We start from the raw sequence: 27,755 nt of genomic DNA, 5'->3' as shown, positions 1-27,755 counted from the left end.
TTATCAGCATTCCCCACCCCAGGCACTTCGACTAAAGCTCGTATGACCGGCTTCCAATAAAGCCCCGCCACCATTGGGTTTTGAAGTGGAGGATGCTGATACATAAGACACTGCAGGGCTTTAATTAAAGCAGCTCTTGAAGCCACTCTAATTTATTAAAGTGCCCCCTCCGTCCCAGAGTATGTATAAAAAGGCCCTTACATGCCCCCTTAACACCCAAGAGCAGAGGTGGATCCCCCAGTCCAGCACCCTGCCCGCCACTGCCCGGGGCAGACCCCGGTCCTGGCCGGGGGCTGCGGAGGTGGGAGGTGCCGCAGATGGGCACCAGGTCTGCTTGAACCTGCTGAGTTCTCCAAACTCCCCTGCAGCCCATGCCCAAGACGCTGGGTTTCATGCTCTACTCAACGATTTGGATGCATGCAATTTCTATTTATTTCTTTCATTTTTGGAGCTGGACGGAAGCAGATCACTTGGAAGGCGTCAGTCCGTTGGGATTTCTACCCTTGGGAAAGAGGGAGGGTCTTGTACCTCCTGTTCTTCGCCAGGGTGCAACACTGGTCTTGTTCCTTCTTTACCTTTATGGTTTTCACTCCCAGGCTGTTTTAGTTCTTACAAATTATCGAAGCATTTTAACATGAATATCTCTGTTATAGCAAAATAAAAGTAAATCGTTTGGTTACTTCAATAAGAGCTAATGCACTTGCTCATATCAATCAGTACGACTATGACTAGAGTCCCATGCAGGTCTGACTGTGACGGCCTGCTTCTGACCTGCACCTGACATTACAAAACTGGCCTCGAACCTGCTTTAGCAACTCTTTCTACCTGCAGATCAACCTGACCCTCTGTAGGCAAACTCACAAACCAATTTGCCCTCCTAATCCCCAAAACAAGTGAGGGTTTTGCTCAGCCCTCCAAGCTGCCCCTGGAGGCCCAAACTGCCCAGCCCCCAGGTACACACGGTGCAGGAGATGCCACCCAGGCAGAGGGGCTTAATGAGGGTGGTCGTTGCCTTCTTCCTGGGTGGCCTCATGGCTCCATCCCCTCCCTCATGAAGAGGGGGCGATGCACAGCATGAAGCATCAACTAACAAGAGACTGGGACGCACTGAAGGATAATGGGAGGCACTGGGCAGACACAGTGGTGACAGGGGAACCTAGCACAAGATTGGGACACACTGGGGGAAACTGGAGGGCACTTTGGCATACTGGGAGGCACTGGGGGATAATAGGAGGCACTGGGGGGCACACAGTGATATGGGAACTTAACAGACTTGGATGAGCTGGTGGACACTGGGAGGCACTGTGGCATACTGGGAGGCACTGGAGGGACATGGTGATAGGGGAACATAGTTGGGGACTGGGACGCGCTGGGGGATACTGCCAGGCACTGGCGCATACTGGGAGGCACTGGCGCATACTGGGAAGCACTGGAGGGACATAGTGATAGGGGAACATAGTTGGGGACTGGGACGCACTGGGGGATACTGCCAGGCACTGGCGCATACTGGGAGGCATTGTGACATACTGGGAGGCACTGGGTGGAGACTAACAGCTGTCTGCCTCTTACCAGTTGGTCCTGCCTCCCCCTTCCCTCCCCAACCCCTTCCCCAGGTTCCTGCTCTTGCTCTCCTGCCCCACTGCCCCAACACCCCTGTGTTTCCTGGCACCCTGGGCAGCTGACCAAGAGAGCTGTCCCTGTGCCAGCCACCACCCCCTTACCATGGGCCTGCTGGAAATTCACCTCCACGTTGTTCCCACTGACGTTGGCCATGATCCCAACAGCCATGAGCAAGGCATTGGGCCTGGGAAGTGGGAGGCATGGATGGGTGGATCAGTTATCCATGCATCCATCTATCTCCTGACTGACCTTTCCCATCCCTCCCCCCTTTCCTCCCAACCCAGGCCCTACTCCCATCCTCCTGCACCAGTGCCCCGACACCCCCATGTTTCCCAGCCTCCCAGCCAGACCAGGGGGATGGGTGGACCCCCGCTGCTGTCCCTGCACATATATGCAAATGTATTTGCAGATAGATAGATATGTTCGTATATATGCATACACGTATATATGTATATATATTTTGCAGACATGTATACAACACACACACACACACACATTTATATATCCTACCACAGCTGGGGGGGGACCTTCTGGGCCAAGAGGGGGCCCTGCGGATTACTTCCTTACCCCCAGTCCCTGCTCTTGTCCGCCTGCACCCCCGCCCCGACACCCCCATGTCAGACATTCCTGGCATGGGGACACTGTTACCACTTCCGCTCAGTGCCCAAAGCAGTGGGGCGGGCCAGTGCTTGCATCCGCATCCCCACAGCGAGAGTGGCAACCAGGTGGGACCCCCCCCGCCCCTCACCCCTGCAACGGCTCCACCACCCCCACCATGTCCCCCACCCCCTGGACTCCCCCTCTACTACTCCCTCTCCTGCCCCCCAGCCCTTCCCCCACCCCCTCCACTACCCGCTGCAGCCTTGACCTCCCCCCCAAACTGTGTCTCCCCCAGGCATATTACTTTTAACAGTCCCCAGGCACAACTCTGCACCACTGCCCCCTCCGCAGGGTAGTGGGGGGGCCTACAGCCAGACCGGACTGATTACACCCAATCCTATCCGATTGCGGAAGCCAAGAGGTCCTGGGCCTGGCTAGTACCTGGATGGGAGACCGCCTGGGAATCCCAGGTGCCATGACTGTTTCAGGCTGGACATAAGGAAGAATTTCTTTACTGTCCGAGTCCCCAAGGTCTGGAACAGTCTGCCATTGGAGGTGGTTCATGCACCTACACTGAACACCTTCAAGAGAAATGTGAATGCTTACCTTGCTGGGATCCTGTGACCCCAGCTGACTTCCTGCCCCTGGGGCAGGGAGCTGGACTTGATGATCTTCCCAGGTCCCTTCCAGCCCGAATATCTATGAAATCTATGAAACTTCTGGAGGCTTCTTCACCAATCTTCTGCCCTAAAGGAAATAAAAAGGCAGTGAAAAACCAGCCTGACAAGTGCCCTGACCACCACCAACAACCTATCGGCACATCCAGAGAGAGCCAGCGCCCCCTCTCAACTGGACATCGCCTTGAAGGAGCCTGTGACTGGTCATCGCAGCATGACTCCACAAGCTGCAGATAGATGACTTAGTGTGAATGGTGTGCTGCTAAATAGTCTGACTCAGTTGCCCATTACAATGCAATAAACCCTAGTTTGCTGAACCCGCGTGTTGGTTTTTTGTCCAACATTATTTGGTGGAGAATGCGAAAAGGGGAAGCCCGGCATGCTGCCTTGTCCCTCCTAATAAGACTCCTGCTTAGAAAGCGGGGAACCTGAGCAATTATTGTATGGTATATAGGACAATTGAAAGGACCTTTATGGAAGAATGAAGATTTCAGAACTCCTTTGATAGGAAGGGGCATTACAGGACTCCTTTTATTAGAAAAGGGGTATATCCCGGGAGGGAAAACTGACTGTGGTTGAAACTTCGTACCCTCTAAGGCAGTGGTCTCCAAAGTGGGGTGAGTGCACCCCCGGGGGTGCGCAAGACGTCCATTGGGGTACAGGAAGAAAATATTAGAACTTCTATTTATATTTATATAAATATACATATATTGGGGGTGTGTGCTCAAAAATTTTTTACTGATAGAGGTGCGCGATCAAAAAAGTTTGGAGAGCACTGCTCTAAGGTAGGGAGGGTGCAGGAACAGGGAAGATGTTCAAGGGGAAATCTAACTCTGGAGAAGGACTCACCCTCCGGTGGGTGCAGAATTAGGAAGTGCTCAGTCTCAAAAAAGAAATTATGGAAGGGGCGACCTCATCCTGGAGAGTGGATGCTTGTCCCCCAGGATTTGTTCTCTCAGACTTGGAAGATCAGTTTGAAAAGTATTGTATATAGTTTCATATTTGCTAGGGTCGGAAGGGACCTCAAAGGATCATCGAGTACAACCCCCTGCCAGTGGCAGGAAAGAGCGCTGGGATCATGTGACCCCAGCCAGGTGCTTGTCCAGTCTCCTCTTGAAGACCCCCGGGGTAGGGGAGAGCATCACCTCCCTTGGGATCCCACTCCAGATTCTGGCGACCCTTACCGTGAAGAAGTTTTTTCTCATGTCCAACCGAAATCTGCTCTGTCAGCTTGTGGCTGTTGTTTCTGGCTAGCAAAAGAAATTAGTTAAAAGCTACAGTTTAACCAGTCATTGGTCACCTATAAAAGGAGAAAGAAATTTGCTAACATTAAATTGAGACAGTTGCTCTCCCTGAAATGCTTGTGGGATCTCAGTTATTGCAAGTTTTTAAGTGCACGCTAAATTGGCATTTGTTTAGGACAGCTTATAGGAAAAGCTGTCTGCTCTGAAGCAACACAGCGCTGCTGTGTGGCTTCTTTGGGAAGCAGTTAAAAAAGCAACAGAAGAAAAATCAAAACAAGCAAAGAAGATCAACGAAAAGAAAGCAGAGAAACAGGTTCAGCTGTTGAAAAAACCCCCTCACTGTCAGATGTCTGGTAAAGCTTTGCAGAAGACTGGTATACAAAAGACAACAACAGAGAAGAGGAATGAGTTAACAAATACACGTAGAAAGTTAGAAAGCAAAGCAGTGCAGAGATTGACAGAGCTCATCGGATGCAAGGGCAGGCAGGAGGGGCACAGCCTGACCTACCTCAGTTCATTCAGCCTTTAGTACCTCCCAGTCCCCCGTAGGGAAGGAATACCTTACTCCAAGCACCCAGGGGGACTAGTAGGATAAATTTGTTTTAACTACTGCAGGTGCCCAAACACACAAGGTTTAGTGGGAGATAAGGGAAATATGAAAACCCTCCAATGGTGATGGACACTGGAGCCTTGATCAGCATGTTTTCTAACAGCACTGGGTTCCAAATGGGGTTATAAATCATTTATAACAGCAATCTTATACTGGAAAGTTAGAAAACTCACTGATTAATAAGGAGTGAAAATTGCTAGAGAAACATGCAGTACAGAAAGATAAGCAGAGGAGAGAGTGAGAATGGGATTTTAGGAATGATTGCTCTATAGCAGAAGGACATGTAGCAACCTCGAGAGAGCTGTCATTTGATCTCAGATTGTCTAAGGTGGTTACGCCCAACAATTTTTATTGTTGGTCTGATAAGTCAGTAACAGAAAAAATACCCCCTGTGCTGGAAACTATGTAAATGTTTGTAATAAAAGTAAAAGTCTAAGGAGTCTAGTGAGTGAGCAGCTTCGCAAGATGAAGGTGTGTGTAAGCAGTGCCGTATGTGTTCTCTGACAGGCAACACAACTCCAGGGAGCTTAAATACAGTTAAAGGAACAAGCAGAAAGGATCCAGCTCTGTCAAAAGTCAGGAACAGTGGATGTAAAACAGATTTTGTAAGCCTATGCGCCCCTGTGCCTAGCAAAATAAAAGGAAACACAGGTGAAATGAGCTATTACTGGACCCCTGGCATGTTCTTTTTTGTGGTTTTGCAGAAATTGTGCTAACATGTAAGGTACAGAGAGACTTTTAAAAGTAATCTGTGTGTACCCTTAGTGGTAACAGAAAGTAAGTGAAGTGAGGTATGTCCAAAAATAGTGTGGGTATAGCCAGGTATCCTAGAAAGGAAAGTATTAACTGCTTGTTAAAGCAAGAAAAAGAAAAAGATGTTTCTGAAAACTCAGTGCCAGCTATTAAGGCTCTTGCTGTAATTAATAGGGTTAATCAAAACAAGTAAATGAAGGCATTTTGTAAGGCACAGGCAGAAAAGAGTTAAATGTGGCAGAATATAGGCAAGTGTTTTAAATGAGGAATCAAACTTTCCCCCATAAGGGCAGTATAAACATTTATTAGAGGCTAAAATAAAATTATAACTTATAGCAGATCATTTGTTAAGCTAGGAAATTATTGTGTAGATGTTTAATATGTGTAACTCCCCAATTTTAATCTGTTTTGAGGGCTAACAGAAAAACCTGAAAACTAACAATAAACTTCAAAGCTTTGAATGCAGTAACAACTGTTGTAGCTCCCGGGTTTTTCTGTTAGCCCTCAAAATTAGCTTAAAATTTCAGCAGGGGTTCTCCACCACGTGACACAACATTGAAAATTAAGGCATGCTGTAAACATTATGCAGGAAAACGCTATAAAAACTCATCTCACAGTGCAAGTCAACTCTAAATGCATAACCAAGGTTTTAACCAAGGCGGAAAAAAATAACATTACAGCCAGTGAAAAGCCCTCTTTGGCAGGTCATCATCAGTCAATGGAATATTTAATTTGATGTTATAGCCAGTCATAGTTTTGTGTTGTGTTTGTGTTGTTAATTTTGCTAGTTATTATTTTGTATTGTAAAAATTACAGTAGCCAAAAAATGGCAACGCATGCTTTGAAAGGATACTCTAATAAATACTCTAATAAATTGGGTATCAAAGGGGGGAAATGTTGGAATATGTTATATCTATGCCACTATCATTTAAAATGTTATACTTACGCTATGACTTTGCTAATGTTATACTTATACTATGATTTATGTTTATGAATGCTTATGCTAAGCAAGCCATTCGCTTATGCTAAGTAGCCATCTTAAACATGTCAACCGTTTTCTGAAAAAGCAGCAAGTGAATTTGTGTAAGCCTGTGTGCTGTGAATGAGGTGGGAGTAATGGTTGAATGGAGGCTGGTACAAACCAGCTACAGTAAGTAACAAGATAAGATACCGGGGTCTTAGGAATGTGGAGATGGTACACCCTGGGACTGAAAAACAGACTGGAATGTGAAAGACAACACCTAACTGGTAACAGAAGCTGAGATAAACACATGCGAAAAGGTGAATGGTGATTGGTGAAGAAGTCTCCAGAAGGTTCCAGGCTTTGGTCAAAGTCTGCCCTAAAGGAAATAAAAAAAGGCAGAAAGGCTGAAAAACCAGCCTGAGGAGCACCTTGACCACCACCACCAACCTACCCACACGTCCAGAGAGATAGAGCTGGCGCCCCCTCTTGACTGTATATCACCTTGAAGAAGCCTGTGACTGGCCATTGCAGCATGACTCCATGAGCCGCAGATAGATGACTTAGTGTGAATGGTGTGCATGACAGGTGTATCAGTGTCTGGTGTGCTGCTAAATAGTCTGACTCAGTTGCCCACTACTATGCAATTAACCCTGGTTTGTTGAACCTGTGTGTTGGTTTTATGCCAATATGCCGAGCCCACAATAAGAGTTGGCATCTATGATAATATTTAAACAGACAAAATACTTCGCAAGGGGACATGGCAGTATGAACGGCTTGTACATTGTGATGCATTTGTACTCATTTCTCATGAACCTGAGATCACCGTCTCTCCTGTTCCCTGCACCCCCAATGAGCTAATCAGTTGAGGTCAGGGGTCACAGACCCGGGGTCAGTGGCGGATGCCAGCCACAGGCCTGTGGTGCGAGTCACACGTACAGTTACAAAGCACCAAAAAGGCAGGGCCTGAGGGGGGCAGAGCAGAGGTGGGGGTCAGGGGTCACCATGTGGTCCTGAGGTCAAGCGCAGCTGTGGTCCTCACCCTCCGGGTAGACTTCTGTGAGGAGAGAGATGGAGCTGGGTGTTACACTGGGCCCAGGACCTCATAGCCCCCTCCTGTGGCCTGCCCCCCCTGGACACCTGGGCTCCCTGGGAGGGATGGGAAGGGGGGAGACTTGGGTGAGAGAGCAGAGGAGGTCAGGAGCAGGATGAGGCTGCCCTTACCCATGGCCTTCCAGAGCTAGGTGGCCAGGGGCTCCTTGCCCATCTTGTGCAGCAGCCTGTAACCCACATATAGTGCCTTGCTGTCCTGAAGCTGCTCAACCATGATCCTGGCAAGCTGCTGTGTGGTGTTGCTATGCCAGGGGATGGGGTCATCAGAAACCGTCAGCCGGAAGTCCCTCAGCTTGCACTTGAACGTCTCCATCTCCTGCAGGGTCAGCCTCCCCAGCACGTCCTCCAGCTTCTTCACCACCCTGTGGGAGGCATGGGGATGAGGCCCCCACACAACCCAGACCCCCTGCTCCACACCTCCTGACCTGTGCCCCTGCACACAGCCCGGACCCCTTGCTCTGTGCCCCCTGACCCTGTAGCCCCTGCCTGCCAGCCAGCCCCTCACCGCTTTCTGCTTGTGGTTGCCTCTATGTGGCTCGTATTCGGCTCCTGACCGCTCCTGGTTGCTTGTCCCAGGATATCTGGCCCAGATGGGGCGGAGAGATGGCTTTCATCCTGGCCTGCTACCCCGCCCTCATTGGGCATGGCCAGAAGGAGGTAGGACCCACGTGGCAGGGGTTGTAGGCACAGAGGTCACATCCAGTCCAGCCCCTTCTGTGTCCATGGTGTATGGCACTGGTCCCCCTCCCGTCTGCTCTCTCCATAGAAATGGCTGCATCCCTGCCCCTGGGGTAGCTCCAGGCAGGCTCCCCGCTCCAAACCAGCCCGACTGCAGCCTGCCCTGACCCAGGGCTAAGCCTGCCCCCACCCCATGGCATGAGCACAAGTCCCAGAAGCCCCTGGCCCTGCCCCAGGTGCTGTGCGGGGCTGGGCCCTGGAGTCACAAGGGGGTTTAAGGGCTGCAGAGGTGCCAGGCAGAGGCCAAGCCCCTGCTGCGAGGGGAGGAGGGGAGAACACCTCAGCCCAAGCCTCTTTGAGCAGGAGAAGAACCAGGGGGTCCAGAGTTTGCAAGGGGCAGAAGTCAGGGGTACATAGTGGGGGGGATTGGGAGTGGGGGCTGCGGGGTGAGAGCAGGGAGACTGGGAGCCTGGATGCCTGGGTTCTCCAGGAGAAGGGGGAAGCCCCTTACCGATGGCATTCCAGACATCCATGGCTAGTCAGCTTTGCATCTCGTCCCGCAGCTGGCCAGTCACAAACAACGCCCTGTGCATCCCAAAGTGGTCAACCATCATGCGGGCGATGTCCCCTGCGTCAGACTTGGACAGGTCGGGCCAGGGGATGAGTCTGTCGGTCCCCGGCTCCCAGAAGTCAATCAGCCTGTCCTTGAAGGCCTTTAGGTCCTGTGAGGCCAGCTTCTCCAGGACGCCCTGTACGCGATGTATTCACATTCTCCAAACGGGCATCCAGTGTCTAAGGTGTTACAAATGTCTCAGTCATTCAATGTCTGTCTGGAGCTTTGGTAAACAGACCATCATTGGTACAAGCTACTGCAAATTTGCCCCATTGTTGAACAAATACCCAAAGACAGGTCCGGTATCCAATGCTTCTAGGTATCCCGCTTGACCACTCAAGACCCATCGCCTGTAACTGACCTACAGTTGCAGGGCCTGTAGAGAAACACAGCCTTCACACGTGCAAACCCAAAAACAGGAGCCAGGCAATTTAAGTTGTAATATGATGGTCACCCCTTTCCTCCCTGTTTAGTTCAGACTCTCATTGACCAACTATCAAGGAAAAATGCTTTCAAGCTAGACAATTAAACACTATAAGAACTAAGCAGATTTGCCAGTAAGACATGCACCCCAGGAGAAAGAGAGATCACTGCAGCATCACACCCAGCTCAACCAGCAACAGATCCTGCTTGGTGAAAGCTGCAAGACTGAGCCAGCTTCCTCCATCTGCACTGGTGAGAAAAAACTGTGCTGCAGGTAAATATGTACTAGAACTTAGTGGAACAGCTCATTTTATTTTGGGAAGGAGTCTGTTATTTAGATTTATAGCTTGCTTGTAGTATTGTTATTAAAGCCTTTCTGCTATTGAACAACCAGGTGTTATTCCAAGTCTTGGAGCACTAGGTTTAAAAATCCACTTTCCATCTGCAACAGGCAGCATCATGGGTGCCCACATGAATGAGCAGCAGCAGGTAGTAGTCAGAAGGCTGGACGAGTCTCAGTAATCCATCTGTGACATCTCGGATCCAGGCTCTAGGCAAGCAGCAGGCCTCCCAGGACAAGGGGTCAGGCCAGCAGATGGATCTCTCTGTCTCCTGAAGAAGGGGGTCTTAAACCACCACAGCCCATCGCTTCTTCCTATTCGTGGTGGTGGTCTCAATCCTGCCCACCTTCGTGAGGCCTGGCCTGGCCTCTTCCATCAGTGAAACGTGCTCCTCCCTCTCTGTTGCTAGGGCAGCATATCCATTTTCCAAAACTGCAGCAGGTGGAGATGAAGCTTTCTACTTGCTGCCAGAGGTCACAGGCTTCCAGCTTTCACCATCCCGGGAGTCCAAGTCCTCTCTCTTCTCTAGCACTGCCTCTGGCAGCTCTTCCTCCATGCTCCTGGAGATCTCACCACACAGCACCCCCGTTACCCACCCCAGGGCCCTACCCCAGAGCCAAATGCATTGCAGCACCCCTGTCCCCACCCCAGAGCCAGCTGCAGAGTGCCAAGGCAACTCTCCCCACTGCAGGAAGCACCTGGGTGTTCATCCCATGGACGTCATGAACCAGATCCAGATCACAGTGGAGATGAGGGGGTGAGTGACTTCTGACCCTGCCTGAAGTGCAGAGCTGGCAGTTGTCAACTGTGCCTGCAGCAAGAGGGGTGGGGGATGGAGCCTGGCCACAGACCTCTGCATCCTCCTGCCTGCCATGAGGACTCCTAGCCCATGGCTCCCAGAAGCCACGACGGTGGTACACCCAGAGCCAGGCTCCATCCCTGATGAGCGGGGGCTGGATGAGCCAGGCTTGGGCCCAGCAAGTGCTGGGTGGAAGCAGCCATACCCACTCACCTCCCCAGCACCGTGCAGCGGCCGGAGACACCGGGGTTGGGGCACAGCTCTGTGCACTGCCACTGCATGTCCATGGGCTGGAGAAAAATCAACTGTCGGGCAGGATCCAGCCTGGGGGCCGTGCTGTGTGCTCCCCTCACCTAATCCATGCATCCATCCATCCATCCCTTGACTGACCTTTTCCATCCCTCCCCATGCCCAGCCCCTTCCCCTTGTTAGAATTGCACAGCTTGCATCTTGCTCTTGATAAGAAAAGAATGCTGCCTAAGGTTTCTCCCTCTCCCTCCTTAGTCTTTCTTATGTTGATTACAGAAACTGGAATTTAACTACATAGCCTTGGGGAATGAACTGTTAATGAACTCCTGTGATATTAAGCATGCTTAATTAGCTGTTGCATATTTACCTCTCCGCCCCCCCACTCAAATAATTAATTATACTATACATACGATGTATGTAATGATGTAGTTACATGTATGTTTGTATGAAACGGAAGTAAGCTGCAAGAACTTCTGTGTCTGCGCACGCGCCCAGGAGATTTGAGAAGATAAATGCCGTTTGCAAACACAGTCAGGGGTCAGAGTTAATTTGAGCATCTAGCTCTGCTCTGACCTTTGCTTACAAGCAAATAGACCCTTAAGTGCCGACTGATGTCTGTGTGTCTGTGATCTCTGCGTGCCTCCAGGGAACGAACCGCTGTTTGTGCAATAATTTGGCGAGCCAGTCAGGAGCCTCCTGGACCACCCCGGGACCCAGTGACAAGATCGTCCCTGCCGCCATGGGGAGTGCCGCACTGAGCCACCTTTTTGGGCTCGCCCAGGGGGTTTGAGACATGAGTCAGGGTACCCGGGAGGTTAAAGGCTACCTGTGTAAAATTCTTGGTTTCTGAGGACGCCAGACACACATTCCGGCATTCCGATCGAGGTCTCTAGGATACTTGAGTGAGTATACGAATTCCCTTGCCCAATTTGGTTTCTGGATCCGGGGACAAAGAGACTTGTTCGATCTGGTTTTGTTCCGGGGATTCTTTTGGCCCCGAGTTTGGTGTGCGTTGGATGCACTTTTGCGGACAGTCTTTGGCTCGGATCTTTTGGTGCATGCTTTCTGGTATTTGGTGTGCGTTGGACGCACTCTTGTGGGCATTAAAATGGGTGCGGGTAGCTCCCGTGTAGAAAACTCAAGTATTCCTCTGGGTTGTGTTTTACGGAACTTTAGCAAATTTACAAAGCAGGTGGATTATGGGGTAAAACATGAAAAAGAATAATTTAATTAAATTTTGTCAACTTGAGTGGCCAACATTCGGGGTCCACTGGACCCCAAAAGGATCCTTTGTAGTAAAAGAAGTGACAGCCGTCTATGGGGTAATTATGCAGGATGGACACTGAGATCAGTTCCCTTACATAGACTGTTGGTTAGGAGTGGTCCGAGATCAGCCACCTTGGATTAAGAAATGCTTAGTAAAATCTCACATAATGGTTGTTAAAGAAAAGACCCGAGGGGGACCACCTGTACTCCCCGAGTCTAATGGGGGTGGGGGATCCTGAATTAGCCGAGTATCGGGCTCATTCTCCGGTCACCCTGACAGGTAGCGAGGATGAATCAGACACCTCCCCAGGACCCAGTCCTTCTGCACCACCGCTCCCTCCCTCAAGGAAACCACCACCAGCGTATCAAAATATACCTAATGATTCAGAGCGAGTGCCTCAGCCAAGTGCCCCATCTGAATCAGGAAATAAGGGCTATAATTTGTGCAATATTGTAAAATCACGGCCAGTACTGAACTGCCCGATGCGAGAGGTTATTGGAGAGGGGGGCAATGCAACTTTTGTCTACACCCCATTTAGTACTTCAGATCTATTCAATTGAAAAATCAGAGCCCTTCTTTTCATGAAGACCCTGAAAAGATGAAGAACTTGTTTCGATCCATTGGACAAACCCATCGACCCACTTGGGCTGATGTCCAGATGATGCTCCAAACCCTCCTGACCCCTGAGGAGAGGAGATTAGTATTGGGGATGGCAGAGCGCATTGCAGCAGCCAGGGTAGAAGCGGAGGGAACTGCCGGTCGTACCTTGCGTGATACCTGCCCTTTTGAGGAACCAAGATGGAATAATCATACTGCAGCAGAAAGAAAACTGAGTGCACAGTATCTGAGGATTATATTGGAAGCAATGGGGAAGGCAGTGCCCCAGGTTACTAATCTGTCTAAATTATATGAAGTGAGACAGAGAAAAGAAGAGGATCCCTCAGCCTTCCTCGGGAGGCTGTACGAGGCGTTCCGCAAGTTTTCGAACCTAGATCCAGAAGCCCCAGATAATCAACGCATGGTAAATCTTATGTTTATTGTTCAATCCACTGCTGATATTCGTAGAAAGCTACAGAAAACTGAGGGAGGTCCTGGGAAACCGATTTCAGAGCTGGTGGAAATCGCATATAAGGTATATGGGAATCGTGAGCAAGTGCAGGAGCGCAAGGAGGATAAAAAGACTCAGCGACAGATGGCAGCGCTGGCGGCTGCTATAACTGGAGATAACCCTGGAAAGACTGGGATACAGAAAGGGAAAGGAGGAAGAGTGGGAGCAGACGTTTGTGCTTACTGTAGGGAGAAAGGACACTGGAAGAGGGAATGCCCAAAGTTGAAGGAGAAGAAAGAGGGTGAACCAAGGGGTCACCTCATGCGGGCAGAGGAAAAGGGTGAAAACACAGAATGAAGAGGACAGGGATCTAAGACCACTACCCTTGGGGTTGGAGCCCGAGAAGATCCCATGGTAACTATTAGAGTTGGTGGCAGAGACTTTAAAGCCTTGGTTGATACTGAGGCTACATTTTCAACGATTCCAGAAAACCTCCCCCGTGCAAGAACTAGCGAACAACATGTTCTTGTGGAAGGGATTGAGGGAACGCAATCCTGACTCCCCATTTGTAAGCCACTCCTCACCAAAGTGGGGGACCATTTGCTTCAGCACTCCTTTGTATATTCTCCAAGTTGCCTGGTTGTGCTACTTGGACGAGACCTACTCACAAAACTGCAAGCTGAGATATTTTTCAGAGACGACCAGATGGTGGTCCAGTTACCTGTCAAGCAGAGCTCGAACTATCAGATGGCTCTCCTGAAGAACCAACGCCCTGTAGTAAGTTCTGAAGATCACATGACTGGAGTAGACCCTTCAATATGGGCTGATGAAACCCCTGCGTGAGCTAAGTCAGTCTCCCTGGTAAGGATCATACTCAAGGATGGGGAGGGGCCCGTTCGGGTAAAGCAGTATCCACTCAGCCGAGCGGCCAGGGTTGAACTCAAGCCGTTAATAGAGAAATACAAGAGGTGTGGATGGCTAGTGGAAGGGTCCTCACCATATAATACCCCCATTCTTGAAGTGCCAAAGGCAGATGGGGTCTCATATAGACTGGTCCAAGACCTGTGAGCAGTAAATAAGAAGGTTCTTTCAGACCACCCTGTAGTCCCGAACCCACACACAATTTTGACACAAGTACCGGGGGAAGCCGAAATATTTTCAGTGCTAGATTTAAAAGATGCTTTCTTCTCCATTCCCCTTCACCGAGAGAGTCAAAAATTGTTTGCTTTTGAATGGGAGGACCCAGATACTTTCCATAAAGCCCAGCTCATGTGGACGGTTCTCCCACAAGGATTCATAGCAGCCCCCTATATTTTCGGACTTGCCCTTCAGAAGGACTTGGAGGAGTGGAAGAAATCACACCCTGCAGTGACTCTCCTCCAGTATGTGGATGACCTGCTGGTTGCAAGCCCAAATTTACAACTCTGCGAGGAAGCCACCAGATCACTGCTAAACACTCTAGGGGGAAAAGGATATAAGGTCTCTAGAAAAAAAGCCCAAATATGTCAGCCTCAAGTTACATTTCTGGGATATAAGCTCTCAAAGGGAGCCAGAGCCCTGAGTGCGGACCGCATACAGGCAATCCAAGGTCTAACCTCACCTAAGTCACCCAAGGAGCTGCGGGCATTCCTAGGGCTAACTGGGTTCTGTCGACTATGGATACCAGATTATGGTGGAAAGGCTAGACTACTGTATGACTCCCTGACTAAGGAGAGTCTCACTGAATGGAAGTGGACTAAAGAAATGCAGCACGCCTTTGATCTGCTGAAGGCAGCATTAACCCAGCCCCCTCCCCTGGCCATCCCAAATGATAAAAAGCCATATCTACTATATGTTCATGAGAATCGAGGGGTTGCATCAGAGGTGCTGACACAACCATCAGGCCCAACTTGGAGACCCGTGGGATATTACTCAAAGGTTCTAAATCCGGTTTCGCTCGGGTGGCCAACCTGTCTTCGGGCTGTGGCAGCCACAGCAGTGGTTGTCGAAGAAGCCCAGAAGATAGTCATGGGTGCAGACATGGAAATACACACCCCACATGGAGTTCCCCAGATTCTAGAAACTGAGGGAGGAAAGTTTCTCAACCCCTCCAGACAATCATGATATGAGATATTTTTGCTCTCTAATCCAGGACTTACTTTCAAACATACTACAGCCTTGAACCCTGCAACCTTGCTGCTGGAACCAGGGAGACCAACGCATGACTGCCTTGAGGTCCTGAATCAAACCACACAGGTGCGACCTGATCTTGCTGAGAACCCAATTGAAAACCCAGATGCTGAATACTTCATAGACGGCTCCAGCTCTGTCATCGATGGAAAAAGACGAACAGGATGTGCAGTGGTAACCTTAGATGAGGTAGTATGGAAGAAGTCATTACCGAGCTCATGGTCGGCACAGGCCGCGGAACTCACTGCACTCACCCGAGCATTACAGTTGAGGACAGGCCGACGAGTTAATGTATATACTGATTCTCGCTATACTTTTTCTATGGTTCATGCGCACGGACTATTGTGGAAAGAAAGGGGTTTCATTACGGCTTCTGGGAATAGAATTGCTAACGGCCCCCAGATTATCAAACTACTAGATGCACTCCACCAGCCTAAAGAGGTAGCAGTCATTCATGTATGAGCCCATGGAAAGGCTGCTAAGGAAAAGCATAAGCTTGGAAACGCAAGGACTGATACGGCAGCAAAAGAAGCCGCATTTATTGGTGGAGAGGTGGAAGAAGTATCCAGGCAGGCCTTGTCCCATGCCGTATGGCCATACGTCCGGGATCTAGTCCCGCAGTACTCCCCTGAAAAAGATAAATTCGCACAGGAGACTTGCGCAAAAAAGAACTCCCATGGGTGGTGGATAGTACCAGAAGAAAAAGTCATAATACCCAGGCCATTGCTTCGGAAGGTGCTGCACCAGCTCCATGCAAGTACCCATATGGGAGGCTTGGCTATGGATGATCTAGTGATCCGCCAAGCAGTAGCCCCAGGGCTATATGTAGAAGCTCAGTGTATTGCTACCAGGTGCATCACATGTCAGAAAGTAAACCCTTGAACAAAACCTCCTGTGCCAATGGGAGGTAGACCCTGGGCAGCGTACCCTGAACAAGCATGACAGATTGATTTTGCCGAACTCCCACGATCCGGACATCATAGGTTTTTACTTGTCATGGTAGACCAGCTCTCCGGTTGGGTCGACGCATGGCCCACCAGGACTGCCACTACGACTACAGTAGTGAAGTATCTGTTGCAGGAGATCATTCCCCGGTATTCTCTGTCCGAATCCATCGAGTCAAATTAAGGACAACACTTTGTGGAAAAGGTAGTTCAAAAAGTCGCACAACCCCTCAAGATCACTTGAAAACTACACACACCATGGAGACCACAGAGTTCAAGACAAGTGGAACGCATGAATAGGACCTTAAAAACTCTACTCACCAAGATCTGTATTGAAGCACACCTTAAGTGGCCTCAGGCATTGCCGCTAGCTCTTACTTCCATTCGAAACACTCCCTGATGAGGCATCAAATTAACCCCATATGAAATTATGTTTGGCATGCCTCCTCGGGTCTTACCTCCTGAGATGTGAGAAAATGTAACTTTTGAATTAGGTAATAGCGAGCTTCACATATATGTTATTGTTTTGCAGTCTGTCTTGTCTTCTCTTCACAGGTATGCAGCCTCCTTTCAATGTCTGCCTTTAGACGTTCCGGTACATGAACTCCGCCCGGGAGACTGGGTCTTGGTGCAGCGGTGGAAAAAAGAACCTTTGACTGAGCAGTGGAGTGGCCCTTTTCAGGTACTTTTAACAACCCACACCACTGTAAAGATTGCCGGCCATGACCGTTGGATACACCATACCCGTGTGAAACGACATCCACGAGCGTCAGAGGACACCAGCTCCCAGGACGAGCTCACTCCGGAGGCTGAGCCGTCCTCGGAAAAAGAAGCCAGCAAGTAAAGCTGTAAACCTACTGGTGATCTCCAAGTGTGCCTGAGGCGGCTTAGTCAGAGTCCAGAAAATCAGATAAGAAAGTAACAAAGGAAAAGTTTAGGCTGTATTCAATCTCAAGAGAGGGAGGATATGACGGGAGTCTTAATATGCCTTGTTGTTATCTATATAGTAAAAGAGGCAGGATTGAGCAGCCCTAGCCGCCACCCTATATCCCCGTTCCCCCCAGTTACTCCCCCAGAAGCAAATTTGTATGTTGACATGATGAAAAAAATTACAGGTACTTTCAATCTCACCAACTGCTGGGCCTGTGGGGGACTCCAAGAGGTCAGAGGACAGTGGCCTTAGAGGGCTTTTCCTTTGACCCCAAAGTGGTTGGTAAGTAGTAAGGCAGATGTTAAGAGTACAAGTTAAAAATGGGAAGCAGAAAGCATCTTGAGGGGGGAATATTGTTAGAATTGCACAGCTTGCATCTTGCTCTTGATAAGAAAAGAACGATGCCCAAGGTTTCTCCCTCTCCCTCCTTAGTCTTTCTCATGCTGATTACAGAAACTGGAATTTAACTACATAGCCTTGGGGAATGAACTGTTAATGAACTCCTGTGATATTAAGCATGCTTAATTAGCTGTTGCGTATTTACCTCTCCGCCCCCCCTACTCAAATAACTAATTATACTATATATACGATGTATGTGATGATGTAGTTACATGTATGTTTGTATGAAACGGAAGTAAGCTGCAAGAACTTCTGTGTCTGCGCACGCGCCCAGGAGATTTGAGAAGATAAGTGCTGTTTGCAAACACAATCAAGGGTCAGAGTTAATTTGAGCATCTAGCTCTGCTCTGACCTTTGCTTACAAGCAAATAGACCCTTAAGTGCCGACTGATGTCTGTATGTCTGTGATCTCTGCATGCCTCCAGGGAATGAACCGCTGTTTGTGCAACACCCTGGTCCCTGCTCTGCTCCTCCTGTCCATGTGCCCCACTGCCCCAACACCCTTGTGTTCCCAGTTGGACAGGCATGGGGCGGGGGGCCTGGCTGCTGCTCCTTCTTATCATGGGCCTGCTGCAGTCTCTGCTCCAGGTCCCTCCTGGGGATGAGGGCCATGATGTCGGTAGCCACGTGCAAGGCAAAGGGCCCTGGGAAGTGGCCACGCAGCACCCGGATGATGTCCAGCACGTCGGTGCTCTCAAGCTCGCTCCACGGGACTGGCCTGAGGTCACCTTTGGACTTGTACTCGTTCAGTTTGACTTTGAACTCCTTCAGCTCCTTCTCTGCCAGGTCCTTCAGACTGCACTCCAGCTTGGACATCATGTCTGTGCTGGAGGGGAAGGGGATGGGGTGAGAGACTGGGGGCGCAGAGCCCCCACATGGTCTAACCCAGCCCCTGCTTTCACCCCCCAGTGTCCCCTCCCCACCCAGGTGTCACCCTCCAGCCCCCACTCACCTGAGCCCTGACCTCTGACCCAGGGGCCATCACCCCCAAATTCCCTCCCTCCTCATTAGCATGCCTGGCTGCATGTGGGGCAAGGGGTGGGGGAAGAGGAAGGGCTGGGGCGGGGCTAACAGCAGGGGGCAGGACCAGCCCCCTGCACCACAGCTGCGCTGGGAGCCATGCCCCTTTGCACAAAGGCTCTGAACATGGGAGGGGCACAGGACTAGTTCAGCAAGGGCCCCGATAGGGATTGGCTGAACAGGAAGGTCAGTCCTGGCAAAGCCTGCCAGCCACTGGGTACCCAGGAGCAGCCGGGGTGGGTGTGATTGGATGAGTCTTGCATCACTCCTTGAATCACCCATTGGTGGATTGGCCTAGACCAGTGTTGTCCTGGCAACGTGTCCTAAGAGTCATCATGGAAACCTTCCCCTTACACACAGACCCTTAGTTGTGCACTGCCTCTTGAATGTGAATGAATGCCCTCATGAATAATTAAGCATGTGCTGGCGGGACTTGTGAATACCCCTAGCCCCGCCTCCTCAACATGTCACTATCCCAGGTGAGACCCTGCCCCTCCCAGCTATAGCCCTACCCTTTGGCCCCACCCCCAGCTATAGGTCCAAGCCCACCCAGTGGCCACTCCACAGTGCCCCTGCATCCACTCAAGTTCTAGCCCCACCCCCTCTTGTGCCCCCACCCATCCTGGTTAGAGCCCCGCCCACCTGCTGAATGTGGGGGCAGAGGGGAGCTGTTGTCCTTGTGCAGCAGGGCACGCTCCCTGCTCAGCAGCAGGATGCTCTGCAGTGTCTCCATCCACGAGTCCTGTGACCAAAGATCCTGGTTGTCCAGCACCACCTGGGCCAGACAGGGCTCCCAGCCACGCTTGCTCTGACCCCCAGCCCCAGAGCCCCCTGCTCCCACCCTGCAGGCACTAGGGGGGGCCCCACACCCCCACCAAACCCTCCACTCCCACCCCACACCCCCATGAAACCCCCCACTCCCGCCCCACACCCCCACCTCCCCCCCACTGCCGCCTGTAGTTCCCTGGATCCCCCTCCTCCCCTCTCTTAAATATGGACACTAGATTTGCCTTTTTTCAATCATCCAGGACTTCTCCCAATCACCATGAGTTATCAAAGATGATAGCTAATGGCTCTGCAGTCACATCAGCCAACACCCTCGGCACCCTTGGGTGCATCCCATCTGGCCCCATGGACTTGTACATGTCCAGCTTTTCTAAGTAGTCCCTAACCTGTTCTGTCACCACTGAGAACTGCTTACCTCCTCTCCAAACTGTACTGCCTGGTGCAGTAGTCTGGGAGCTTGCCTCCCAGACTACTGAAGATGGAGGCGAAAAAGGCATTGAACACTTCAGCCTTTTCTGCATCCTCTGTCCCAAGACTGCCTCCCCCATTCAGTAAGGAGCCCACACTTTCCCTGATCCTCCTCTTGCTACCAACATACTTGTAGAAACCCTTCTTGTTCCCCTTTACATCCCTTGCTACCTACAACTCCAAGTGCGCTTTGGCCTTCCTGACTTCATCCCTGCATGCCCGAGCAATATCTTATACTCCTTGCCAGTTGTTTGTCCAAGTTTTCACTTATAGCCTGCCTTTTTGTGATTTAGTTTATTGAAGAGTTCCCTGCCCAGCCAGGCTGGTCTTCTGCCATGTCTTCCTGCACATCGGGATGGTTTGTTCCTTTGCCCTCAGTAAGGCTTCCTTAGAGTACAGCCAGCTCTCCTGGATGCCTCCCCACCACAGACTGGCTTCCCATGAGTCTCCTGAGCAAGTTGAAGTCTGCTTTTCTGAAGTCCAGGGTCCTCACTCTGCTCTCCATCCTTCCTTTCCTCAGGATCCTGAACTCAATCATCTTGTGGTTGCTGCTGCCCAAGTTGCCGTCCACTTTTACATCCCCCCCACAATTCTTCTCTGTTTGTGAGCAGCAGGTCAAGAAGAGCATGGCCCCTAGTTGACCACTCCAGCACTTGCACCAGGGAGTTGTCCCCAGCACCTGCCCCTTCCCTCCCTACTCCCCTGCCACCTGCCCCAAACTCAGCCCGCCCCAGCTGGGCAGTGCCTGCCCCAGCCCCACTCCCTCCCTCACCGCAGGGGCCTCAATCTGCCTCCCTCCCCAGCCCCTTCTTTCCCCCTTCTCTTCCACCTCAACAGACTTACTGGCTGGACACATCTCTCCAAGGTGCTGGACTGTGCACATCCACGGGGCATTTATCGGCCACATTATTGGCTCCATCGGGCAAAAAAAGCCAATTTCTGATATAGTCAATTTTCTTTATATTGGTGCCAATCTGATATCAGACCTATGTATCAGTGCACCTTTACCCAGGACTCTCCTAAAATGTCCTGGATTGCCTGCACACTGCTGACATGTCCCACACATGTCAGGGGGATTGAAGTCTGCTATGAGCACCAGCGCCTGTGATCTAGAAACTTTCTCTAGCTGTTTGAAGAAAGCCTTATTCACCACTTCCTCCTGGTCTGGTGGTCTATAGTAGACCCCCCCACCACCACATTGTCATCCTTGTTGCTCTCCCCTCTGATCCTAATACCCCACATGCGCGCGCACATACACTCTGACACTCCTCACTCACCCACACCCCCACACCCACAACCACCACCATAAGCCTCACAGCCCTGTCCCTGGGACAGTGCCCGGGGTTGGGTGACACCGCAGCGTTGCCCCGTTGTTTGTCCTGCACACAAAGGGCACGTACCAGGGCAACAGAAGCACGCACCATAGAGATGCTCTGGCTAGATACAAGAGCATCTACCTGGAGGTCTCAGCCCCGGCTTACTTCTGGGTACTGTCCTGGACTGTGCCTTGCCCTGCTTTTATTCCACTTTTTTTTTTAGTGATACCTGGAAATCCAGGTATCAAATTTAGACCTCACACTTCAAATATGCGGTGTGGGCAACATTTTTTCATTCTTAGTATGCCTCTTGCAGCATCCCAAACTGGTTTGAGACGCTGCAAGAGGCACATACACACTCACCTGGACACATCTACAATGTACAAGCCTTTGTATAGCAGTGTTCTGGGTTTCCCCTTGCAAGGTATTTTGCATTAGTTTAAATACTACCATAGGCACCAACTTTTATTTTTGCCAGGGAATCTAAGATGATGCCCCACCCCCTGGCACGGCAGGAGCAGAGCCTGTGGTGGGTGGATGCAGGCCGCCCACTCTGGGCTCAGGACTCCCCCCTGCTGCATTTCCCCTGGGCACAACTCTGCATCACTGCCCCCAGCTGCTCCCGGGTGGGCAGAGGGCTCATGGCCATGATAGCATGGCCAGTGCACGGCCCCCAGGGCAGGGCAGCAGGGTGGGAGCCCTGAGCCTGCAGAGGACAGCTCACCCCCACCTCGTGCACAAATCTGGGGGGCACATGCCCCATGTCCCCCTCCCCAGGAGTGCAGGCAGCAGCAGGGAGCTGCGCCCCGTCCCCCCCAGCACCTGGACAAGCTGCCCTTTACTCCATCCCACTCCCCACCTTGACCCCAGGCCTCATGCACTGCCTGGCCCCCAGGCCCAGCCCTTGCTCCACTCGTTCACCATGGGGGCCTCGATCTGTCCCCTCATATCCCCTTCTCCATCAACTTATCTGCATCTGCAGGCAGCTGGGGGAGCTGCTCTCCACCACTGCCAAGGGGTATATTCCTGGTTACATGCACATGGTGCCCTGAGTCCCGCTCCCCGCAGCTCCTTGCAGGCTGGAAGGCTGCCAGCCCCCACAGGGAAACCCGCCATTTCCTGTGTTTTTCTGCGGCAAACACACACGGAAGGATCTTTGCTCACCAGCCACCCCAGGAGGTGCCACGAAGCCCCAGAAGCAGCTTGTAGGAGTGTCCAGGGGGGGTTCTGTCCAGGGAAGCAGCCTGGTGCAGCCTGGTGGTGGGAGGCAGGGGAGAGCCAGGGATGCACTCTGAGCAGCTCTGCAGCCCCACAAACCTCAGCTCGGCAGGTCTAGGGGTGCCAGCTCACAGGACTACCCTTGGGGGACCCCCAAGTCCCAGACATGGGTAGAGTCTCCCCAAGATGGTGCAACCTCTAGAATGGGCCTTGTATGTGGGTATGGTTCCTTAAGTGTTTCTGTGTGTGTGTGTGTGTGTGTGTGTGTGCGTGGTTGTATTGGGGTGTGCAGTCACAGACAGAGACGTGTGTGAGGACTCACAGACATGCCACATGCCTGGTGCCTGGGCAGGGGCTGCTGCAGCTGAGACTAGGCTGGGCACAGAGGCCAGGCTGTGCCCAAGGCTGGTTCGATCCCGTGGGCAACTTGTTGCATGATGTTGCCAGGGGCCCCATGGCTCTAAGCCCCCCTGACAGGGCAGGGCTGGGTATTCATGTGAGTGTGCACTTATGTATGTGGGTGTGTGCTCGGGGTGTCTATGCATGTGGAGGTGTGTGCATGTGTCCATGTGTCTATGTACATGTGGGTGGGTGTGTCTGTACACCTCTATGTTAATGTCTGTGTTTGCATGTGTATGTGAGTGTGCATCTGCATGTGTCTGTTAATGTGTGTGTGTACATGTCTAGGTAAGTGCATATGTTTATATATGTCTGTATATGTATCTGTTTATATGCATGCATATGTGCACATGCACATATCCATACATATATGCACATACATATCTGTATACACTGTAAAATATATATGTGTATATATATATGTTGTATATATGTATGCATGTACATAGGGATGTGCAAAATGGGTCCTATTTGATTAGGATTTGGATTCGGCCCTAATCGAAGACAGTGATTTGATCTGTTGATTCAGATCACTGCCCCCAGTTTGATTCAGATCACTGCCCCCAGTTCGATTCAGCCAAATTCAAATCTGAAGAAGCAGTAGTAAAGCAATCAAAATGCTGGCTTGGATCCATAGATGCTTCTCAAGCAAATCCCAGGACATCATTCGCCCCTTGTACTTGGCCTTGGTGAGGCTGCAGCTGGAATACTGCATCCAGTTTTGGGCCCCACAATTCAAAAAGGATGTGGGTTCCTCAGTGGCAGGTCCTGTCAGACCAACCTGGTGGCCTTCTATGATCAGATCACCAAATCATTAGATGCAGGGGTAGTAGTGGACATAGTCTTCCTGGACTTTTGGAAGGCTTTCAACACTGTCTCTCATCCTGTTCTCATTAAGAAACTGGGGGACTGTGGTGTCGACACCTACACAGTCAATTGGGTCGCCAACTGGCTGGAGGGTGAGAGTGGTGGTAGGTGGGTCATTTTCAACTTGGAGGGATGTGGGCAGTGGGGTTCTGCAGGGCTCGGTCCTCGGGCCCGCACTGTTCAACATCTTCATCAGTGACTTGGACAAGGGGGTAAAAAGCACCCTGTTCAAATTTGCTGATGACACTAAGATGTGGGGGGATGTAGGCACACTAGAAGGCAGGAATAGGCTACAATCGGACCTAGACAGGTTACAGGGGTGGACGGATGAGAATAGGATGGAATTCAACACTGACAAGTGCAAAGTGATGCAACTGGGGAGGAACAACTGGTACCATACCTACAGGTTGGGGAACTCCCTTCTTGTCAGTACAGAGGCGGAAAAGGATCTTGGAGTCATCATTGATGGCAAGATGAACATGGGCTGGCAGTGTTGGGATGCAGTCAGGAAGGCCAACAGCACCTTGTCGTGCATCCACAGATGCATCTCAAGCAGGTCCAAGGAGGTGATCCTCCCCCTCTATGCAGCACTGGTCAGGCTGCAGCTAGAGTACTGTGTCCAGTTCTGGGCATCACACTTCAAGAGGGATGTGGACAGCATGGAGAGGGTCCAGAGGAGGCCACTTGCATGATCAGGGGGCAGCAGGGCAGGCCCTACGGGGAGAGGCTACAGGACCTGAACCTGTTCAGCCTCCACAAGAGAAGGCTGAGGAGGGATCTAGTGGCCTGTTACAAACTAGTCAGGGGGGACCAGCAGGCACTGGGGGAGTCCCTGTTCCCCCGAGCACTGCCAGGAGTGACCAGGAATAATGGTCACAAGCTGGCAGAGGGGAGATTTAGGCTGGATATCAGGAAGCGCTACTTCACAGTCAGGGCAGCTAAGATCTGGAACCAACTTCCAAGAGAAGTGGTGCTGGCTCCTACCCTGGGGGTGTTTAAGAGGAAGCTAGATGAATACGTTGCTGGGGTCATTTGACCCCAGTACTCTTTCCTGCCATGGCAGGGGGTCGGACTAGATGATCTACTCAGGTCCCTTCCGACCCTAGAAACTATGAAACCCCGAGCCCAGCCCCCACTGAAAGGAGTCTGGCACAGCGCAGCTCCAGCCCGCAGGTGCAGCCTGCCCACCCTGCACAGATCTGGGGGACATGCCCAACCCATGTACCCTCCTAGAGTGCATGCAGTGGCAGGAGCTGCCCCCCCTATGCCCTGACACACCCCACCCCGCCCCAGCTGGGCAGCGTCTGCCCCTATCCCTGTTCCATTGCCTCCTTCTCCCTCCCTTCCTCCCTGTGCTCCTTGCTGTCTGCGTGCTGCACTGTAGCTGCATGCATGCATACAAGGGCATTTATTGGCCAAATTATTGACTGCATCAGGCCAATTTCCAATACAGCCAATTTTCTTTATATCAGTGCTGATCCGATATCTGACCTATGTATCACTGCACCTCTAGAATAAATTTATATTTTTATATCTATACATTTATATCTATATATTTATGTTTATATCTCTATATATTTATGTGTGTGTGTGTAAGAAATTACGGTACCTCTATGGGCCCTCCCACACTTTACACTGTTAACCAGAGCTTGGGAAAACAGAACAAGGATTTGCTCAAGGGCACTTGGAGTAGCCAAGGTAGATCTGCACCTGTGAGTATATCATCATAGCCCCCTGCCACACATTACATATATCATACAATTAACTGGTGAAGCGTACAATAAATGTAGACTGGGCACATGTGCAGAGTTAGACCGGAGACACTTGCAAAGTAATTATCATTCCATGACTTTCTGTCATTCATGCAATAAATTCACGTGAGCCACACGTGCAAAGTAATTCTAATGCCACAGACTGCTCCACCACACCATTTATTCACAACCGCTACATGTACAAAGAAATGACCGTGATAGAAAAATGGCCGCCTGTGTGGTCTGTCACGGGCCATGTCTGCAACTTCCAGCATCTCTGTCCAAGATAGGCTACAGCAGCTCCATGGCTTCGATGGAGATCTGGTCTGGGATGGAGGAGAGACCAGCAGGGAGTGATGTTTCCTACTCAGCCACCCATCTGTCTGTCCAATCATCTCATCCACCCATGCATTGATCAAATCTATCAGTCTTATCCATCCATTATCCATTGATCCAATCCATTGACTTCATCTATCCATCCAGCCATTAGTCTAATTCATTGATCTAATCCATCTATCCACCCATTGATCTAATCCATCCATCCATCCACTGGTCTAATTCATTGATCTAAATTCACCAGAACGCCCCAAGGGATGACGAGGTCGAACGGTCACAAACTCCTGCAAGACCGTTTCAGGCTGGACATAAGGAAGAATTTCTTTACTGTCCGAGCCCCCAAGGTCTGGAACAGTCTGCCAGCGGAGATGGTTCAACCACCTACATTGAACACCTTCAAGAGCAAATTGGATGCTTATCTTGCTGGGATCCTATGACCCCAGCTGACTTCCTGCCCTTTGGGCAGGGGGCTGGACTCGATGATCTCCCGAGGTCCCTTCCAGCCCTAATGTCTATGAAATCTATGAAATCCACCCATTGATTTTATCCATCCATCCACTGATCTTCTCCATCCATCTTATCCATCCATCCATCCATTGATCTCATCCATCCATCCACCTATCCATCCTTCCCTCTAGCCACTGATCACATGCATCCATCCATCCATCCATTGATCTAATACATTGAATTTATGTATTCATCCATCCATCCTAATCATCCACCCACCCACTGATGTAATCCATCCATTTTATCCAGCCACCCTTCCCTCCACCTTATCCATCCATTATCCTTCAGTCTAATCCAGGGGTAGGCAATTACTCAGGCTGCGGGACCACTTAACAAGTTTCAGTGAGCTGTTGAGGGCTGCACGCACAAATGTGCTCCCCCCCGCCCCACACACTTGGAGCCAGCACCTGTTGGCTGCATCCGCAACTGGGGAAGCAGGAGATGGAGCCTGGTCGCAGGCCTCCGTACTGTCCCACCTGCTATCAGGGCTGCTGGCACATACGTGCACCTCTTCCACCTTGTAGCTCTCATCCATCCCCCAACTGACCTCATCCATCCCCCCCCACTTCCTCCCTACCCCCTCAGCCCCTTCCCCCCATCCCTGCTCTGGTCCTCCCATCCATCCGCACCCCTGCCCTGACACCCCCATGTTTCCCAGCCTCCCAGCCAGCTGACTGGGGGGTGGGCGGACCCCCGCTGCTGTCCCTGCACCAGCCCATGCCCTGTCTTACCACAGGCCTGTCGCAGAGTCGACTCCAGATCCTTCTTGTTGATGACGGCCATGATGTCAGCAGCCACCTGCAAGGCGTAGGGCTCCAGGAAGTGGCCACGCAGCACCCGGACAATGTCCAGGACGTCCGCGTTCTCCAGCTCGCTCCACAGCACCGGCTTGAAGTTGTCCTGGGGCTTATACTCGTTCAGTTTGACCTTGAACTCCTTCAGCTCTGCCTTTCCCAGCTGCTTCAGGCTCATCTCCAGGTCTGCGCACCTCCTGTCCATCCTGGGGGGGAAGGAGACAGGGTGAGAGGCTGCAGGGCACGGATCCTCCCATCCCCCTACACCACCTTCCCCTGCTCCAGCAGCTCTTGCCTGCCTCACACGCTTCACACACCACTGCCAGCTCCACAAGTCCTAAGATGGCTGAGCAGGAAGTGCACTTTATTTTAACAGGGTGGTTTGTGTAATGGTTCTATGAGCCTGGGAAAGGCCAAGCTGCATCCTGTGCTGAGCTACAAGAGGAAGTTTCGGCCCAGGCTGTTGAGGAGTTTGTTAGAAATATTATTAAAAATGTATAGTGAATAGACCATTGTTAGAACTGCACAGTTTGTATCTCGTACCTGATAAGCAGAAACACCACCAAGGACATCTCGCTAATTTACTATCTCTTTGTAACACTAAATCACACATACCTTCAAACTCCTCTGCCTCTACTCTTGTAAACTACAAAGGCTGTGATTTAATTGGCTGTGTTCTTGGGAAAGAGAGGGGTTTGAACTTTTGGTAACCTGGAGAGCTTTCTAAGCATGTGTAATTAGCTAATGCATATATGCCTATCCACCCCGCATACTTAAGTAGTTAATTATAATGCACATGCGATGGATGACGTGACGTCATTTCATATATGTTTGTATGAACCGGAAATGAGTTG

At 50.9% G+C, this 27,755-nt stretch overlaps 1 protein-coding gene and 2 long non-coding RNA genes across 6 annotated transcripts; 1 reads left to right on the top strand and 2 right to left on the bottom strand.

Moving 5' to 3' along the window:
• Positions 1-424: 424 nt before the first annotated feature.
• LOC149861938 (uncharacterized) lies at positions 425-27,652 on the bottom strand. Of its 4 annotated transcripts, none has more exons than XM_090054823.1 (6): positions 27,517-27,652; positions 26,839-27,107; positions 4,082-4,147; positions 2,827-2,967; positions 1,722-1,804; positions 425-644 (listed from the first exon to the last, which is right to left on the bottom strand). In XM_090054823.1, exons 2-5 carry the CDS (start codon positions 27,104-27,106, stop codon positions 1,740-1,742), a joined length of 540 nt encoding a protein of 179 aa, XP_089910949.1. In that variant the 5' UTR covers position 27,107; positions 27,517-27,652; the 3' UTR covers positions 425-644; positions 1,722-1,739. The 4 variants fall into 4 exon arrangements, with proteins under 4 accessions (XP_089910949.1, XP_089910948.1, XP_089910950.1 ...); XM_090054822.1 differs by lacking the exon at positions 27,517-27,652 and adding an exon at positions 27,197-27,364; XM_090054824.1 differs by lacking the exon at positions 1,722-1,804 and having other exon boundaries at positions 27,445-27,527.
• On the top strand, positions 11,172-17,639 carry LOC149861940 (uncharacterized). The gene is made up of 2 exons (XR_016443231.1): positions 11,172-11,583; positions 16,665-17,639. It is a non-coding gene; the product is annotated as an uncharacterized LOC149861940 (long non-coding RNA).
• Positions 17,966-22,333, bottom strand: LOC149861939 (uncharacterized). The gene is made up of 3 exons (XR_016443238.1): positions 22,194-22,333; positions 19,102-19,201; positions 17,966-18,265 (listed from the first exon to the last, which is right to left on the bottom strand). It is a non-coding gene; the product is annotated as an uncharacterized LOC149861939 (long non-coding RNA).
• Positions 27,653-27,755: the final 103 nt, after the last annotated feature.

This window comes from Crocodylus siamensis, chromosome 6, assembly GCF_052110815.1.
Source record: "Crocodylus siamensis isolate JL-2025a chromosome 6, ASM5211081v1, whole genome shotgun sequence".
In the NCBI taxonomy this organism is placed as follows: domain Eukaryota; kingdom Metazoa; phylum Chordata; order Crocodylia; family Crocodylidae; genus Crocodylus; species Crocodylus siamensis.
Note: the sequence above shows the minus strand (reverse complement) of the source record. Positions and strands in the feature narration are given on the sequence as shown.